A 19,127-nucleotide genomic window follows, 5' to 3' on the forward strand; every position below is an offset into this window, starting at 1 on the left:
TATAGACAGGTCACCATTCTTTGCATCTTTGCCTGCTACCCCCTTCCCCCCAGCTCTCTTACAGGTGATCTCCCCGGACCCCTGTTTAATGTCCGGCTGGACAGGACAAAGAGTCAACTCAACACTCATTAATATGGAAGTCACTGCTAACATACAAAAGAGGTTCCACTGGCAGCAGAGAATATATATACTCTTGCATATGGACAATGGTGAATTTGACCGAGATGCGAGTTCTTTGTTCTATATTCAAAACCCAATTGGGCACATTTTTGAATTCATAGGTCATCTTCCAAAAATAAATCCATTTTATTATTACCACCACCAACAGCAGCAAAACAAAAAGAGTGCTCAAAAGAAAAATTCTTGACTTCAAACATATTTACTTTGTTCATCCATACTACTTTATTTAACCAGGCATTAGAGTCCAGTATTAACACTGACAGTGATCCAGAAGGATCGGTTAATACAGTGAATCCACTGGAGTCATAGACACCACTCTGAGAGTGTAGTGGGATTGGATGCTGTCTACCACAGTAGTGTTCACAATGTCGTACAAACCCGGTGTATATCCAGGGAGAGTATGGAGAGAGTCGAGGGTGAAAAACATGGTGGCTTCTACCACACCATTTCTTCCATCAATGCAAGTAACACAGACCTATGATGAGAAACGATGACAATGAGTCTAGGGAAGGATGTAACCCAACACAGATGGCCCTCCACATCCCCAGAAACCCAGATCCAATCAGCAGGTCCCTCACCCCATCATATCCTCACACTCTACTTCCCTGTCTCTACAACTCATTCTCAGACTGTCCTAACCAAGGTCTGACCCGCCTTCATCAGCAAGTTGCCACACCTCAAACCTAGTGCACTCAAAGTTTCTCCACAATTTTCTCACAGCCAAGACAATTTTCTAACTCTTGTCCATTGAACACACAAATGTCAAGGAAAACACACAACTTAGGAATTAAGCATACACAGACACACACACACAAATGCACACACACACACACAAATGTACACACACACACATACACACACACAGACAAACACTATATTATTCTCTGCTTATTTCCTTTTCAATCAGTAAACAAATGTGTCCACTCTGGCAGAAGTTATACTGCCAAACATACCACACAACACCTTGGTCAGGAAAGGGAACAGTCAGTAAGGAGAGGCAGCTGCCTACCCATGACAAGACAACATCAAGGTCAATTACCTCTTCCATATTCTGAGAGTTGAGGGGGCTCGCAGAGTGCATATTCATGTTTGAAGTGCCCGGGTTCATGGAATACTCAACCAGCAGCAAATCTCCATTAAATGGCCTGAATCCTAAAACAGCCATTGAAGTGAGATTATGTATTAACACAGTCAGGTCACAGGACATTTCTAGGACCTTACTCACTGCCATATGCTGACTAACATTTCCTGCACGTAAACTAATTTTCCAAACACTTAGACCTCTTAAATATTTTCCTATAGCAAGGAAAGCAGAAAGCTATGTAATCACTGATTCTTTACACTGATGTGTTCCCCAGGCATTGAGAAAGACATGTGATGCAAATATATTCAAGATAAATCGCTTATAGTTATGTAATGCTGTCAATGATGTGATTTTGAATGTATCCTGGGGCAGTGTCACAAAGACTAGAATCTCAGGACCCAGAAGCTTAGTGGCTGGGTTTCCTAATCCCATGCACAATTCTCAGATATGTAAGAGTTTCTGGTAACTTTGAGGAACCCTATATGGAAAACCAAAGTTAAAAAGCTACTTGGCAAACAAAATCAACTGAATCAAAACAACCACATGGCCACATGGTGATGGTCATCACAGGGGACAGGAGCTCTAGGCAATATTTAAAATACTACCCTTTTCCCCTGTATTGTACCCTACTTTCAGTTTCAAGGACCCTCAAGCCCAATACTTATATTTCTTGTTCTATGTTTTGAAAGCTGTAAGTCCTACCTCCAGAAAACATGCATAACGGGAAAAACGTGTCCTTGCTGATATAGATGTTGTCTTCAGTTATGGAGGTGACACATTTGATACAAAGCCTTCTGCCAAGTTTTGATGGCTCACTGCCCTCAGGAAGATTATTCATAGCTTTCACCTATAAGAGGAGGCAGTGAGTGCAAGTGGAATAAAAATTTCATGCAGGAGATTGTCCCCTTACCAAGGATTCCCCATCAGAACAACAGCATTTACTCCTGGGCATAGAAGGGTTGCTGTTATACCTGTACTGAAGTGAATGGAAACTATGAGTTTTGGAGAAGTTTTTAAATAATAATCAGGAAAACCAGACCTAAGAACTTGTCAGACACACCAGACCCAGTAAAGGTGCAACTCCCTCATTTTAACCTCATAAAGAGGTGTGCACTTATCACTTTGATAGCAATGGCCCTTAGTGACCTATTTTCTGACACTTGAGGGATTAGTCATGGATTGACAGGGACAAGCAAAGAATGACCCTGGCTCTTCAGCTGAGCTCATTCCTTGTTGTTGATAAGTCTACTTACCTGCTTTTTCCAGTCCTGCAGATTACCCCTGTGGCCCTCATTCAAACAGTCCACCCATTCTTGACCAGGGAGAAAGTCCTACTCTATTGCTCTGCATATCTACATAGAACTGTTTCTTTGATGAAAATTCACTGATCCACAACACCTGACTTTACAGAAGCAGTTCCTTCACTACAGTCTGTTTCAGGTTCTAATCTTCTCAATAAAGACTCTATTTACATCTCATTTCTGAAAGCTCCCTAAAATCTCCTTCGGCCTCTTTAACCTTTTTCATGCAATATGTAACCTGTAAGTTTTGTTCATTTACATATTGTGATGTGTTATATGAGAAATAGGAATAGTGATTAAGACTGAAGAAAAAAACCTTTGTAATCTTGTCCAGATTGCCAAAGAAAGATGATTTTCTGGCAAAATACCACCATTGTAATCACTACATTTTATCACTTTATTGTTATTTGACAATTTCTGACATTGTGGGAAAGCACAAAGTTTGCCTATGTTCCTGACAAAGTGCACTTATGAGAGAACTGATATTTTTAAAATATGTGGAAAACAAAAACCCAGAATTTTAAAGAAAACATAAGAGAATAAATACATATTTTACTAGTAAATATATTTTTGTGATTATGGAAAGATCTATAGAGAATCACTGTATGACAACATTGCCTGAATCTTTTTTTAAAAAATGGGTTTTCACCATGTAACTGGGGCTGGCTTAGAACTCTGAAGATCAGGCTGGCCTTGAACTCATAGAAATTTCTCTGCTTCTGAATCCAGAGTGCTGGAACTAATGCAGTATACCACCATGCTCACCCAATGTAGTGGTTTGAATGATGACTTCTGTAATGAGCTCAGATATTTGAACACTTGGTCCCCAGTTGGGGACACTGTTAGGAGAGGTTTAGAAGGTGGGAGTTTGCTGGAAAGAAATGGAAATTTTAGAGATTACCAGCATTTCTAATCCTGCCTCTTTGCTTTGTGATTGTATTTGAAAAGGTGAGCACTCAGCTACCTGTCTCAGTCACCATACCTGCTGCTTTCTCCTATGCCTCATGGCCATGATGTCCTCTTGCTTTTCTAGAACCATAAGCCCAAATAAATGCTCTCCCTGAAGTTGCTCTGATCATGGTATTTTATCACAGCAAGAAAACAGTAAGCAGTACAGTAAGAGACTCTGGATAAACTCAGCCATACCTTGATTGCTTTGAAGATATGATTTCTTGGGTTTTCTTCTACAATTGCAAGGACATTTGTCCCTAGAAGAAAAACTATGACCTAGACAACTTTGTTTTTTAAAGAAAAGCATTCAGTTGGGTTTGCAGAAGCTCAGTCCATTATCATTATGGTAGTGAACATGGCAGCATGCAGGCACTTGTGGCAATTTAAGTGATTCTTAGACACAATTTGGTAAATTTTATGGATCATAGACTATTTTGTTTCCATAGAATTCGATTTGTATTTTACTACAAAAGAACATATGCATGTAAAATAGGATTCTTGAATATTTTCCTTCAAGAAAAAAGGGTTGTGTTGTGGCACACACCTATAGTACTAGTTATCTGGAAGGCTGAGAAGTGAAGATCAGTTGAGCCCTGGAGTTCAATATTGATATGGGAAATATCATTTGACTCTGTCTCAAAAACAAGAAAAGGTAGAAATCTGCAGCATAAGATAATACAATGCCCAATTTAACACCCATAATAGTATTCTGTACCTTTTGTGAATGATAAAAATATTCTGAAGCCAACACATAAATTTAAATAATCTTTACTGATGATAAAATGATTTGACGGCATTAGAGAAACAATTCATTACAATAAAAGTTGAAACTTTGCTACAGAAGAATAGCTGCAAGTCACATGACTTTTTACATTTCAGTTGAACAGTACATTAATACAGATTTTTAAAGACTTCTGAGAATTTGCAGCCTTTTGCTGTTGCTTTTTCATTAAAAAAAGAGGTAGTAAATATGCTCAATTTTGAGATAAGCACAACATCGATTTCATCAAATTAAAACTTAAAAATCGTGGGTACTTTGCAGGCTGAGGTTAAGCCCAGAAATGAGAGACCAGTCTGGGTTGCATGGTGAGCTCATGTTTTAAAAATCAAACAAAGCAAATCAAAGCAAATGTTGATTTAACCTTCTACAATTGCACTTTGTATCTTTGGTGACTGATAAGGAATTTTCTGATGCAAAAACAAACAATGTTTAGTCATAAAAGTGAATTCACATTGTTGGAGAGAAAAAAAATCTCACTAAAAACAGAGTTAAAACCTTGACACAGCAAACTAGCTGCTAGTCATGAGCCAGGTAAGATTTTATTTAAACTTAAATTTCTACCATGGCTCCAGCTACATAAGTAGCACAGGGTAGCCTTGTAGGGCCTCAATGGGAAAGGAGGCCCTTGGCCCTATGAAGGCTTGATGCCCCAGTGTAGGGGAACGCTAGGGAGTTGAGACAGGAGTGGGTGGGTGGATGGGGAAGCACCCTCATAGAAGCAGGGTGTGGGGGATGGGTTAGGGGGGTTGTGAGGTAGTAAATAAAATAACAAATAAAAAATGAAAAAATATAAAAAGAAATGCTTTTCAGCTACCATTAGAATTATATTGTACCAAACAAGTTCAAGTTTTCTTCAAAGACTCATCAGAATAATATGGATTGAAGAGACTTTCGAATATTTGCAATCTCTTGCCACTGCTGTATCATAAAAAGAGAAAGTATGATGAATTTTTAGTGTTATGCATATTTTAATAAATAAAACACTTTAATATTTCTGTTAAATTATGTCATTTCAAGGTTAAAATATAACTTACAGTTTCCATCATTTGTTTCTTTTGATACTCAGCAAGTTCTTTTTTAAGTTCAATGAATGAAGCACTACATACATTATCATTTTCATTGGCCATGTTATTCAAAATCTAAAACACAAAAGGCTAGTTCAGTTATTATCCATGTTTCATCTTCATTTCTAAATTGCAAAATTCATTTTCACAAGTGAGAATTTATCAGTATTCAAATAATGCTCATTATCTATTCCAATGTCCAAAAAATGTAAATAATACAAGAATAAAATGTAATGAAGTGAAATACAGCAGACATGAGTACAATGTTGTTAAAGAGACAAAAATATTTCTACAAAACAATAGTTCAATGAACTCTTAATGTCTAAATGGTGCAGAAATGTTTTGCAAAGTTGCAAATGATTCCTAGATTCTCTGAAAGCTCTAGAAGGATAGAAATCTAGAGATAAACATGAGGAACACAGTGAGACTCTGACTCAAAAGAGAAAAGAAAAAAAATAACTGAATAAAGACTAAAATATCCCAAGCCAGGCGGTGGTGGCGCACACCTTTAATCCCAGCACCTGGTAGGCAGAGACAGGCAGATTTCTGAGTTTGAGGACAGCCAGGTCTACAGAGTGAGTTCCAGGACACCCAGGGCTACACAGAGAAACCCTGTCTCAAGAAAGCAAAAGAGAGAGAGAGAGAGAGAGAGAGAGAGAGAGAGAGAGAGAGAGAGAGAGAGAGAGAGAGATTAAAATCAGTAAGATAATTTTGAAAATTTCTAGTAAGCTTCAAAACATCAAGGTGTATTTTATTTGGATGAATGGTAATGTGACATGAATTCACCAAAGGAAAAAATGACCTGTACTGTGTGATCTTTTGATTTATGTAAGGTAAAATTACACTGTTAAGGAAGGGTGAAGCTACGTGATGAGAGAGAGAGAAAGAGAGAGAAGGGGGGCATGGAGGCAGATGTTCACTTGTCTCCACCAGTCAAAGATAGTTTATATATCTAGGTTGGGTATTGGGTTACACTTCTGATTGAGCATTACCAAACTTATAAAGCCTTTGATTAACATTTAAAAAATGTATAAAGGCAAAAAGGGAAATTATACCCCAGAAGAGCAAGAAAGTAATCCTTTTCCAACAAATCCAAAAGAACATAGCCACACAAAGATAATTCCACCTATCATAACAAAAATAACAGGAAGCAACAATCACTGTTCCTTAATATCTTTTAACATCGATGGCCTCAATTCTCCAATTAAAAGACATAGGCTAATTGCCTGGATATATAAACAGGACCCAGCATTTGCTGCATACAGAAAACCCATCTCATTGACAAAGACAGACTCTACCTTAGAGTAAAAGGCTGGGAAACAACTTTTCAAGCAAATGGTCCTAAGAAACAAGCTGGAGTAGCCATTCTAAAATCTCCAGCCCGAGAACACAAAGGGAGGGACTCATGGCTCCACCTGTATAGGTAGTTGAGTGTGGCCTTGCCGGGCATCAGTGGAAGTGGACAGCCTTAGTGCCTGAAAGTTTGGATTCCCTAGTGTTGGGGAATTTCAAGAGCAGGGAGGCGGGAATAGGAGGATGGTGGGAACCCATCCTCATAGCAACTCCCATTTAGAAATACCTGAGAGGAGTTAAAAGACAACACTCCAGATTACCTTACATGAATAATTCTTTTTCAAAACATGAGAAGTTCACAGAATTGAAGTTAAAAACATTTCTGTATTAATGTTCATTTTGATTAGAGACCTGTCTGGTCCTGACAGCTTCCTGTCTTGGATTCTAGGAAGAAATTCAGCATCTTTTGATTTACTCCAGTCATGGTGAGACAGCCACTAGGCAAGAATTGCCTCTTGTCATCTACAGACAAATTACTGTCCAGAAAAGGACACACTTGCAGAATAGTCGACTGATTATATCTGCCTAGACAGATTAATCAGCCCTTAATAATTCTACACCACTAAGATCTGTCAGATGATCCTGGGCCAGAAGGCTGAAGATCAGATGCTCCAACATTTTGTAGTATAGGGACTGTCCAGGTGTTCAGCGGTCTCTATAAATTGGCTAAGGTTTAGAAGCTATGCTTAGTGCTTCCCATAATTTCAGTCATTCTGAATTTCTGACGGGATTGAAAACTTATAGTCTCATAGCCAATCCTGGCTATTTACTTTGAGAGAAAAGATTTGAGTCGATGGTTTTCAGCTGACATTCATTCTAAAGCCAAGAAAAAAGCCAGGTCCAGAACTAAGTGTTTTAGTTAGAAGAGATGACAGAGGTTCTGGTTAGTCAACAGAATGATGGACTGGGTATTAGGACTATCTTATACCTCACTGGTACAAATAGGCATAATTATGCTCTAATTGTATTTTGAGAGAAAAGTTTTATTTTAACAGAAAGGGTGATCTGTAGGAAGAGCTAAGGTGGGAGGATTACTGAGAGTTAGAGAAGGAGTAAGGAGAGGAGGAGAAGCAGGAGAGCAGAAGCTAGGTGATGAAAGAGAGAAGGGGGGGCATGGAGGCAGATGTTCACATGTCTCAACCAATGAAAGATAGTTGATATATCTAGGTTGGGTATTGGGTTACACTTCTGATTAAGCATTGCCAAACTTATAAAGCCTTTGATTAACATTTTGAAAAAATTGTATAAAAGCAAAAAGGAAAAGGGAGCATGCGATAGGACTTTTCTAGGGAGGGGAAATGGGAAAGGGGTTGGCATCTGAAATGTAAATAAAATATCCAATAAAAAATAAATTTAAATAACTATTTAATATTTAGACCAACATTTAGTAATATGCTTAACTCTCCATCTGGAAATATCCTCAACTGTGTAGTCTTTCTTGGCCATCTTTAATGATTATAAAGTAGCCTATAGAGTTAGAGTTAGTTTGGACAGTGTAACAGTTGTAGAACTGATATGTCAGAAAATATTTCTACAATACATTTAAATACAAAAACTGAAGGTCTATAATTTCAACTCAGCATTTCCTATTCAACAAACACTGGGGATGCACATACAGAAGATAATGTAGAAATAATGCATAGACTTGATCTCAGATAAACAGAAAACGATGACTTAAGTGTTAACCAGCTATCAATATGATGCATGAGAAGTACATGTCAAGGTAAAATTCTTAATTTGCCATTTCCTACATTGAATAATCATCATAAAACAAGTAGAACACTATAGCTATATTTAATATTTTTGTCTGAAACAATTCAACCTGAAAAGCAGTTAAAATTTTATACTAAAAATGTCTCATCAACTTTCAAAAAACAGTATACACATATTTTCTGAGGTATTATGCTTCTGGATATGTACCTGTATGTAACGCATATCCATCTGTCTAATTAGTTTCATTCTCCGGTTCTGTTTAATTTTATGCTGTATTAGTAGCATTTGTTGTTGCTGTAAAATATCCTACAAATATAAAAGAAAGCTTATGTAGTAAGAGTTTTTGTAGAATACTTTAGTTGTTCTTCTAGGCATCATATATTATAGGTAAACACTATTTCTATAACCTACACTCCCATCCCTAAAGCAAAATAATAATTCCATACTGAACTCAAAAGCAATAACTTCAAAATGAATACATTCAACATTTTATTTTGACAAGTACATGTCTAAGTAATTTTAAAACTCATTAATATGCAGGATAATGAACCCACTAGTCACTAAATAGGAATTATTTAACATTCAAGACAGCATCACAGTATGTTCCACATGCTGGCTTGTGCCTCTTCTTTCTCAGCTTCCCAAATATTGGACATTAACAGCATGCAGGTTAAAACAAGTAGAAATTTTTAGAGTCAAGTAATAGCTTATTCTTTGATATCTCAGTGCCTACAATATAATTAGTTACAACACTCACTTTTACATGGTTAAATACTATGTCTGGAAAACTCCAGCTAGACTACCTAGTGGTAACATTTTCACAACCTGATGATCTTATTTCACTAAGTATGCAGAAACAAACAAAACGGCAAATCTCACTTCACCAACCTGTATCTGTCTATGCTCTCATTTCTCAGGGTCCAGCATACCCGCACTTTAACAAATTCTTGTCACATGCCCATTCAGTCCCAACAATCCAGCTTTTACATCCTCCTCATTTTTTATTTGACTCTCTAGCCAGGCCAGTTGACACCAGGCTGTCATAACATCCTTTGCAGGATAAGGCATGAGGAACACAAGGCAATGCCTAGGAAACTTAATGAAACCTTGTCTTAAAAGGAAAAGTAAGAACTATCTGAGAATATAACTTAGTGTTAAGAGTTATTTACTAACTTGTATGAAACCCTTGGTTCTCACTTCAGGGCCCCCAGACCAAAAAAGGTAAATAATTCATTTGTCTAAAAATTATTGCAATACAAATTCACAGACCACATGAAGCTCAAGAATAAGGAAGACCAAAGTGTGGGTGCTTCCATCCTTCTTTAAAGGGGGAACAACATAATCACGGGAGGAAATATGGAGACAAAGTGTGGAGCAGAGACTGAAGGAGGGGCCATCCAGAGACTGCTCCACCTGGGGATCCATCCCATATACAGTAACCAAACCCAGACACTATCGCTGATGCCAAGAAGTGCTTGCTGACAGGAGCCTGGTATAGCTGTCTCCTGAGAGGCTCTGCCAGAACCTGACAAATACAGAGGCGTGTGCTTGCAGCCAAGAACTGGACTGAGCACAGGGTCCCCAATAGAGGAGTTAGAGGAAGGACTGAAGGAGCTGAAGGGGTTTGCAACCCCATAGGAAGAATAAAAATATGAACCAACCGGACCCCACAGAGCTCATTAGAGACTAAACCACCAACCAAAGAGAAAGAACACATGGAGGGACTCATGACTCCAGCTGCATACATAGCAGAGGATGGCCTTGTTGGGCATCAATGGGAGGAGAGGACCTCGGTCCTGGGAAGGCTGGATGCCCCAGTGTGGGGGAATGCCAGGGCAGGGAATTCGGAGTGGGTGAGTGGGTGAGGGAGCACCCTCATAGAAGCAGCGGGAGGGGAGATGAGATAGGGGATTTCGGGGGGGGGGATTGGGAAAGGGTATAACATTTGAAATGTAAATAACCAAAATAGCCAATAAAAACTTATTCCAATACCACATAAGCATGCTATTTCACTTAGCTAAGAATCCAAACCAAATAAAAACCAAATAAACACACAAAACCTCTGAAAACCTCTAATTCATTTGTTCTAATACTACTCAGTCTTCCCTTAGTGTTCTGTAATGTGTCCATTTTAAATTGTTTTTGTTTTATTTTTGAGACAGTCTTGCTATCTGCTCTGGACACAGGCTAGATTCGAGATATACTTGCCTCAGCCTTGTAAGTGTTGGAACTTATGTTGTACAACACCACACCTGGCTCCAATTAGTTTTGTACTCACTTTTCCAACCAAATCATTCTATGCAATGCACCAATGACTTCCCATTGTTAAATCTAGCTTATTTTGCCTATAAGCAGTTTATGGCACACGTAATGGTCTCTTCTTTACAAATAGTTCCTTTAATTGGATAGTTTACTTTCTACCAACTAGGCTGCTTGTCTGTCTTCTTTACCAGTTTCTTCTCAGTCTCAGAACTCTAAACAATGAAGTACACAAGTAGCCTGTCCTCCGACTTCCCATTTACACCTTTAATTAGTCCTTCAGTGATTCCATCTAGTTTTTATGGTTTAAAATTGGATCTAAGCTGAGAATGTTCAACTTTGTATCTTTAGTCCAGACTTGTTCTGGATCCCTGACTCATATACCAGTGGCCATTTCAATATCTTCCTATCAACCTTTCCTGTGCACCTCAAATTGAGAATTTCCAAGACTGTGCTGACCTATCATTCCAAAATTACTTGATAAGGTCATTTCTCCCAGATTTTAGATTTTAAAAAATTGATGATTATAGGCAATGAAAGAAGAAAATATAAAGAGTAACTAATACACTTGTACATTATATGAGTAGGGGGGCTGACTTGTACTGCAGGTCTAGACATTAAAAGTAAACCATTTTCTGGGCTGATGTTGTGGTTTACCAATAGTGTGCTTTTACTGCCTTGCAATAGGCCCTGGCTTCAGTTTCAAGACATAAAAAATGTTGGGGGGGCCTGGCTTCAGTTTCAAGACATAAAAATGTTGGTAGGTATGGAGAGGCGGGGGAGAAAGGGATAAAGTTGATAAAAGAAAAAGAAGCAAAGAAAGGAAAAAAGGGGAAAGAGGGAAAGAGGGAGAGAGATGGGGGAGTGAGAGAGGGATAAAGGAAGGGAGGGAGGGAAGGAGGGAGGAAAGAAGGGAGATAGGGAGGGATGGAGGGAGGGAGGGAAGGAGGGAGAGAGGGAATGAAGGAAAGAAGAGCTAAACTCAACCATGTTCCTACTACAGTGTTTTGTTCAGACATGAGCAAATGACCACAAGTAATTTATTGATGTTTTTCTATAGGAATTTTTCAACAGTAGCATTGAGAAACCTTGTCTCAGACCACTGCATTTTCTAAAGTTATAGTAACCACAGGATTGAAAGAATTAATTTTGTAATCGCAACAAAGTCTAGAGGATACTACCTAAGTAATACTTCCTGTTTCCCATTCTACTGCATCTAAAGCTAACTTACCCCTGATTTAGCAAGAAGTAAAACACCTTTATTCTTTAAAAAAGTTTTTTTTTGTTTGAAATTAAAAGAAACCCAACTAATATGAAGCGTCCAATAGATTTTGTGAGTATGATATGTGCCTATACTTGTGTCGTTTACATATGGTTCTGCAGGACAAGAACAAAGCCAACGATGGGTAGTACACCTTGGTTTAGTCCCGCAGATGAGAGGATGAGATGAACATCCTGATTCCTACTTAAGATTTTGTTATAAGAGATTATTTATAAAGCTAATTGTGATACCAACAATTAGGTTGTCTCGCTGTTTTTCACATCTCTGCTTATCCAAGTCCCACTGATTAAACAGATCCATAAACTGCTGGTAATACTTATTGTAAACCTTTAGTCTGTAAAAAATAAGAATAAATGCTTACATTTTATATCAATGTGAAATATCAAAAACAAAACTGAATCAACATATTTACACTCTGAAAAAGAAGAAAATTATAACTGTTTAAATACTCTGATGGGAACCCAAGAAATGAAATTAGGCCTTTTAAATGTCTTTTTATTCATTTTTTCCACAGCTGAGGACCCAATCTTTGGCCTTATATTTCCTAGGCAAGCACTCTACTACTGAGCTCAATCCCCAACTCCCAAATTTAGATGTATGTAGATTCTGGAAGTGCTTCTTATCCTAACTAAGAGAAACGCCTTCCCATATGGTTTGCCTCTTGAAAACCAAAGAGTTTTTATTGTGTGTGTGTGTGTGTGTGTGTGTGTGTGTGTGTGTGTGTGTATCTTAGGAAAATCAATTTCACCTACAAGCAATTTTTCTCCTGGTTCTAATAAAAAAGTAAATTATTTCTAAGTCAGAATATTTCACTAAGCCCTTTTGCACAGCCAACTTTTAGTACACAGAGTAGTTAAGTCAGGTCAAATATACAAATTTAATTTAAGACATAAAATTAACTCTTCTATACATTGACCATACAATCAACTAAAAGACATTTAATAGTTTATATGGCAGCTACCACTTCCTCAATTAATATCATGAATTACTTTAAAAAATAATAACCCTCTCAACTGGTATTTGGGAGGAAAAAATGTAATCTTCACTGACTTCCAAATAAATATATGTCAGTTCTATGACGGCCTGGGGTTATAACACTACTTGCTTACAGGAAACATTTTCACTGGAGATTCCAATAGACAGGTGATAATATTTCCTAAGTCATTTGCACCACCAATATATACTGAGAAATGATAAAAATATGGCTCTAAAATTACCAGCAAACTTACAATTGCTTTTGTCTGGTTTTCCAAATTGTCTTATTTTGTAGCTACTCTCTTTGTAAACCTTTTGAGAGTACATTTGGATTCTTCTTCTCTTCTCAAGAAGAGAATTGTTAACATTATCTGTATTGAAAATAAAGGGTAATATTTAACAACTTCTATTGTTCCTAAACATTCAAGTATATACTGATATGGTTAAAGATTATTAAACAATATGGATGATATTTTTAAATTAAATTGAAATATAACACCAACATGGTACATAAAAAAGTATCATATGTTTGCTAGGTGATGGTGGTGCACACCTTTAAATCCAGCACTTGGGAAGCAGAAACAAGTGGATCTCTGAGAGTTTGACTCTACAGAGTGAGTTCCAGTGTAGCCAGGGCTAAACAGAGAAATCCTGTCTTCAAAACCCACAAAGTTTCATATTTTAGAGTACTTAGAAGTTTGCATTTTCAGACTAGGGATGTACCACAAGTGAAGTCAATGCAAATAAAATGAAGTACACAAAACTCTGGAATCTGAAATATTTTGCATATGAAATATTCAACTTCATCTCAGTTCTGATTTTCCTGGTTGAAAATACTTTTAAAATTGAGACATGATAATAAACAACCCAGGAAAAAACAAAAGGGCCAAGGTTATATTTTACAAGGTTACATTTCAAGTGCTTCACAAACACTTAGCTAAAAGGGAAATATTTCTAAATTTAAAAAAGTGCTGTCCAACTGAAATATATAGTGTGTTTCTGTACTGTGGTTAACAGTCAAGCTTTAACTAGATGATCCTGAACATACAATCTTAGAACTCAAGCTTTAAAATACATAAAAATACTCTTAAGAATTAGAATCTAAGTCATCTTTAAATCAAATAGCAAGATATTTGTATGAAATAGGCTCAATAATCAGATAGATAGATAGATAGATAGATAGATAGATAGATAGATAGATAGATAACAAAAAGAGGCAAAAGACCAAAGACAAAAAAAGAGCTTTGGTCTGGAGAGATGTCTTAGTGGTTAAATTGCTTGTTGTGGCAAGCAGGAAAGCCTGAGTTAGAATTTCCACAACCCACATAAAAGCCAGGTGTGATGGTGTGTGTCCTTAACCATAGCACTTAGGGGTAGAGAGAGGCAAAGCCCTGGGACTCTGGCCATTCACTCTCACTGAAATGATGGCTCCAGATACAGAGAAATCCTGTCTCACAAAAAAATAATTTGGGGGATCTAAGTAAGATTGCTCAGTAGTTAAGAACATTGACAGCTCTTCTAGAGAACCACGGTTCAATTACTACCAACCATATGATGCCTCATAACCATATCCAAAGGATCTAATGGCCTCTTTAGGCTTTTGAGGGCACCAGGCAAGCACATGGAGCATACATACATGCAGGCAACCTACACACAAACAAACACACACACACACACACACACACACACACACGTGATTGACAAAGACATTCCAATTTCAAACTCTGGCTGCCACATGCTCCCACATAATTGTTCATACAAGTGCACACCTGCACAAAACACCCACAAACACAAGAATGAAAAAGTAACTCATGTAAGCATAATCGTGACAAAGACATTCCAATTTCAAACTCTGGCTGCCACATGCTCCCACATAATTGTGCATACAGGTGAACACCTGCATAAAACACACACAAACACAAGAATGAAAAAGAAACTCATGTAACCATGGAGATAATTTAGAAATAGTTTAAAATCATTTCATGGAGCTTTTCATAGGGCATTCTTAGTAGGAAGTAGGGCAGTGCATAAAAATTCAATAGTTCAAATAATGTTTGCAAAACATGTTTTTCTACCATAAATAGGAACTCTTCTGTAACTAGAATCAATCTGTACTATTAGATATAAGTTTATTCTTTTAAGTATCTATATACATAAATTTATTAAAACAGATTAGAAAACAAATTCTTTCTCACCACCAAATAGAAAATTATATCTCTGGGAAAACTCCATGATATCAATAATTCTTATAAAAGAACAAATTGTTATTACCTCTTTTTAAAAGAATACTGTTTCCTGAACTGTGTGTGGGGTCCCAGGCCTGTAATTCTAGCACCCAGGCAGCTGACAGAGGACATCTATAGATTAAGCCTAGACTTGGCTTCATGACAACTTCCAGGGCAGTTGGAATTCACAATAAACAGTAAGACCCTGTCTCAAAACCAAGCAAGCAATCTACAAAATTAACAAAAGACTCAACAAAAGAAACTATTAAAATGAGGTCATTCAATTGAGAAACTTCAGGACTTTCTGTTCCACAAAAATTTATTTTAATTCTGATTTTTTTATTTATATATATGAATGTTTTCCATGTATGCATGTGTGTTTAATACATGTGTGCTCACAGAGATCAGAAGAGAGGCTCCGATCTGGAGTGATACATGGTTATAGATGATCTAGAATTATGGACTGTTGTAAGCTACCAGGTGGATGACGAGAACCGAATAGAAAAAGGAATTCAGCAAGAGTCTCACAAAATAAATTTCGTGAATGAGAGCTGATGCACAGAAACACGCCTGGGTACTACCACTTAGTCTGGGAATAAAAAGAATTGCAACTCTGTCCCATTTGTTCTTGCTTCTAAAGATCTAGTTGAGTCACACACATCTAAAAAGTATCATTTTCACTTTTTAAAAAATGATGGAAAAGTTCAAGTGCAAAAAATTGTTTTATAATCACAAAACTTGCGTAAAATCCTGTGAGGAGAAGGCATTAAATGACACTTAATGCAGAACACTGATTAACATTTCCTTTTATAGACACTGATATATAATTTTAAACAATTTTCTGAAAACATTTAAATCTCCAACACAACATACCTCCAAATTGATCCAACATACTGTGTATTTCATCTCTGTGAAGAAAGGACAATAAAAATTAAAGCTGGAAATATAGTTGATGGGTGGGGCGTTTGTCTAGCACACACAAAGGTTTACACAGAAAGTCCTTTAAATTATTCATAATAAATACGTATTGTTTTGGTTTGTAACAAATGTCATATGCATATAAAATACATGTTGGGCAACCAGAGTGAATTTGTGTTAGTTATATTTAACAATTAATACATGTATGACCCACACTACATTCTTCATAACTCTCCTACTCTTGCTGAGACCCTTCTTCTTCTTTCTAGCTGGTACCCCTCTTATTTTTATGATTTTCCCCTTTGCTTTGTGTGTGTACATGTGAAGAGCTCATGCAGGTGGTCCTATTGTCCTAGTTGCTATGTGTTTGAGATTCCAAGGCCTCAAGGAATCCAGGCTGGGCTTCAACTGGATATAGAGCTAGTGCAGGGATCACAGACACTACTTTTGAAGTACTCTATTGAGCTGACAAAAAAATATTTGAAAATATTACCCCATATCTTCATCTGGTTCTACAGAAGATGATTTATCCTCATCCTTGTCAAATGCTGGGCTCTTTTCTGTATTGTAAAAAAGAAATGGAAACATTTGAAATTATGCTATATTAGTAATAGTTAATAAAGTACTATCGATTTGCATTTCCCTGGAAGAATTGATCATATGAGTTTATGAAGCAGCTTTAGAAATGAAATAATTTCTTTGCAGGTTTTATAAAATAAATTCACAATTTGCCAACATTTTATAGGAACACTGTTCAAGCCTTTTCCTGGGGTAAAAAACTAGCAAGTTATTTTTTCTCAACATACTGGGACTACAGTGACAAGAGAAACTACATGCATTGCTAAGACTCTGCTATAAGAAGAAATACGTATAGATAAAATTAGAAATGAAGTATATGAAAACCTTTAGCAAAGTTTTATTCCATTTCAGGTAGCTAGGTAAAAGTCCAATGAACTACAGGACACACTCAATGGCCAACACTGAATAATATGCTTTACCTTCAGAAAGAGCGTTCTCAGTAAAGTTTATATCATCATCTTCTTCATCATCAAAGTCAAAAAGTATTAAGCGCTCCTGCTTTGGTACTGCCATGACTTTCTTAAGGTCCCTTCTTCTATTGGTAAACACTCAGATGTCTTCTTAGTTACAGATGAAAAAGAAGAAGAAGAAAACTCCAGTTATCTGAATCCAAAGGTTTCACTTAAATAGTAAAAAATGTCAAAAACTCAAGTAGTTATCTTAGCACAATAAAAGATCGATTATTCCCTTTTTTAACATTCATTTTTAAACACTTTTTCTTTATCACAGAATTTTGTATGCATAGTCAATATGGTGGCATATACACCTCATTTTCCCTTACCATCTCCTCCATGTATCCCACTTAACATGTCCCTCTCCCTCCCAACTGTGTTTTAAAAACCTTTTAACTTACTTCTTTAAAAAAAAAAAAAAACTTCTTTGAACCAAAGTTAACAATCTGTCATTTCTCAACTTAAAAACGGCAAAACCAGGCCAACCTATACTATGTGAGTCCTCCCCCCTTTAAAAAATGATCAAAACGTGTTTGCTCTTAACTTCTGGGACATCTGAAGTTTGTTCCTATCTCCCACAGATTCTTTTACAACAAAACATGAGCAATTCTGCATGTGTGTATCTCAGTGTTAATGTAAAATCACAGTGCTATCCAGAAAAATAATGAACATGACAGTTGTCCATTCATGACAAAAACACGCAATGCTCCAGATACAACCACCACCCACCACCACCACCCACACAGAAAGGCCTTATTTATATTGGAGAAACTGGGGATTGGGTGAAGCTGACAATTTCAAACATCTGAAGATTGTAAGTTCAAGGCCAGCCCAAGCCAGGTCAGCCTGAGCTACAAAGGCAGATCCCATCCTACAAAAGTAAAACTGACAGAAAATGCTGAACTTGGTGGTGCACATCTATAATCTCATACGTGGGCGATTGAGACTGGAGGATCAGTGGTTAGAATCCATCCCAGATGACTTCTCAATGTCTTGCCACGTCTCTTTTTGTTTTTCATTCACTCTTCCTTCATTCCTGCCATCCCCCGCCCTGTCTCCAACGTCCATATCGAACGTCCACACCACAGAGACGACAATGAAGAGGGAGGAATCCTCAGTTTGTTTCTAATGGACTCTGGACACCATACAGGACAAGCACCAGGGACCCAACGGCTCCTCGCCCACAACCCCCAGTCCTGCAGGCAGCTCTCTGATCCTGTCCCGAGGCCCCAAGAGTGTGTCCTCCAAGCGTTCCCAATCCTCGAAGGCCCAGGCCTGTTCAGTCCTCTGCCATTAGGATGGTACTCCACCTCCATTTTACTCTGAGGCCACGGGAAACGCCAACCAGGATTTTCCTCACATAGTGGCCGCCAGGGCTTGAGATGCCCCACCCCATCACACCTTGATTAATTACCGTCCAACCACCCTGACTGTCACTTACGGGGGCTCCTTCACAACCGCACCCTATCAAACTCGGCTCCTCAGAGGTGACAAACCGTTTCCAGCAGTGCGACCCTGGGTCCTCTGAGGACTCTTTGTGATTTGAGCTGGAGAAAAGCTGGTCCCACCCAGGGACTGCGCTGATTGGCTGAATGAACCCTGAGCATGGGCACGTGGAGCACAAGGCACTGAGCCCACCCAGGGACTGAACTGATTGGCTGAATAAACCTGGCGCATGCTCACATAAACTGCAAAGCACCAGTCCCACCCAGGGACTTCACTGATTGGCTCCATAAACCCTGGGCATGTGCACATGGATCACCCGCCCCTCTCATTGAAGGGCAAACCTGGAAAGAGTCTTGAGCAAATTTTCAGGACCTGCGAATGAGCTATCAGCTTTAGGACAAATGTATTCCAATTTTTAGGTTTATAATCCCTTACAGACTTAAAAAACATTTGAAACAAACGTGTAACACATGAAACACTACTTTATTTCAACTGTAGAGGCTCTTGCAGGCATTTTGTTTTTTATTTATTTTTCTATACATTTAATGTGTGGAGTTTTCTCTG

General features: G+C 37.8%; 1 protein-coding gene across 1 annotated transcript; it reads right to left on the reverse strand.

Moving 5' to 3' along the window:
- Window positions 1-460: 460 nt before the first annotated feature.
- On the reverse strand, window positions 461-17,178 carry LOC117695151 (cancer/testis antigen 55-like). Its single transcript, XM_034486016.1, has 7 exons — window positions 17,085-17,178; window positions 16,580-16,646; window positions 12,199-12,302; window positions 3,712-3,773; window positions 1,967-2,111; window positions 1,220-1,332; window positions 461-655 (listed from the first exon to the last, which is right to left on the reverse strand). Exons 1-7 carry the CDS (start codon window positions 17,176-17,178, stop codon window positions 461-463), a joined length of 780 nt encoding a protein of 259 aa, XP_034341907.1.
- Between the last annotated feature and the right edge of the window lie 1,949 nt (window positions 17,179-19,127).

This window comes from Arvicanthis niloticus, chromosome X (assembly GCF_011762505.2).
Source record: "Arvicanthis niloticus isolate mArvNil1 chromosome X, mArvNil1.pat.X, whole genome shotgun sequence".
NCBI classification, from domain to species: domain Eukaryota; kingdom Metazoa; phylum Chordata; class Mammalia; order Rodentia; family Muridae; genus Arvicanthis; species Arvicanthis niloticus.

What these genes read in the sequence shown, in the direction of transcription:
- LOC117695151 (XM_034486016.1), bottom strand. Translation starts at nt 17,178, where the DNA reads ATGGCAGTACCAAAGCAGGAGCGCTTAATACTTTTTGACTTTGATGAT. An exon ending in GCGAGACAACCTAATTGTTG is followed by an intron (nt 3,774 to 12,198) that starts GTATCACAATTA and finishes TTTTTCTTCTAG; the next exon opens with GGACAAATGTCCTTGCAATT. An exon ending in GTTATGCATGTTTTCTGGAG is followed by an intron (nt 1,333 to 1,966) that starts GTAGGACTTACA and finishes TGGCTGTTTTAG; the next exon opens with GATTCAGGCCATTTAATGGA.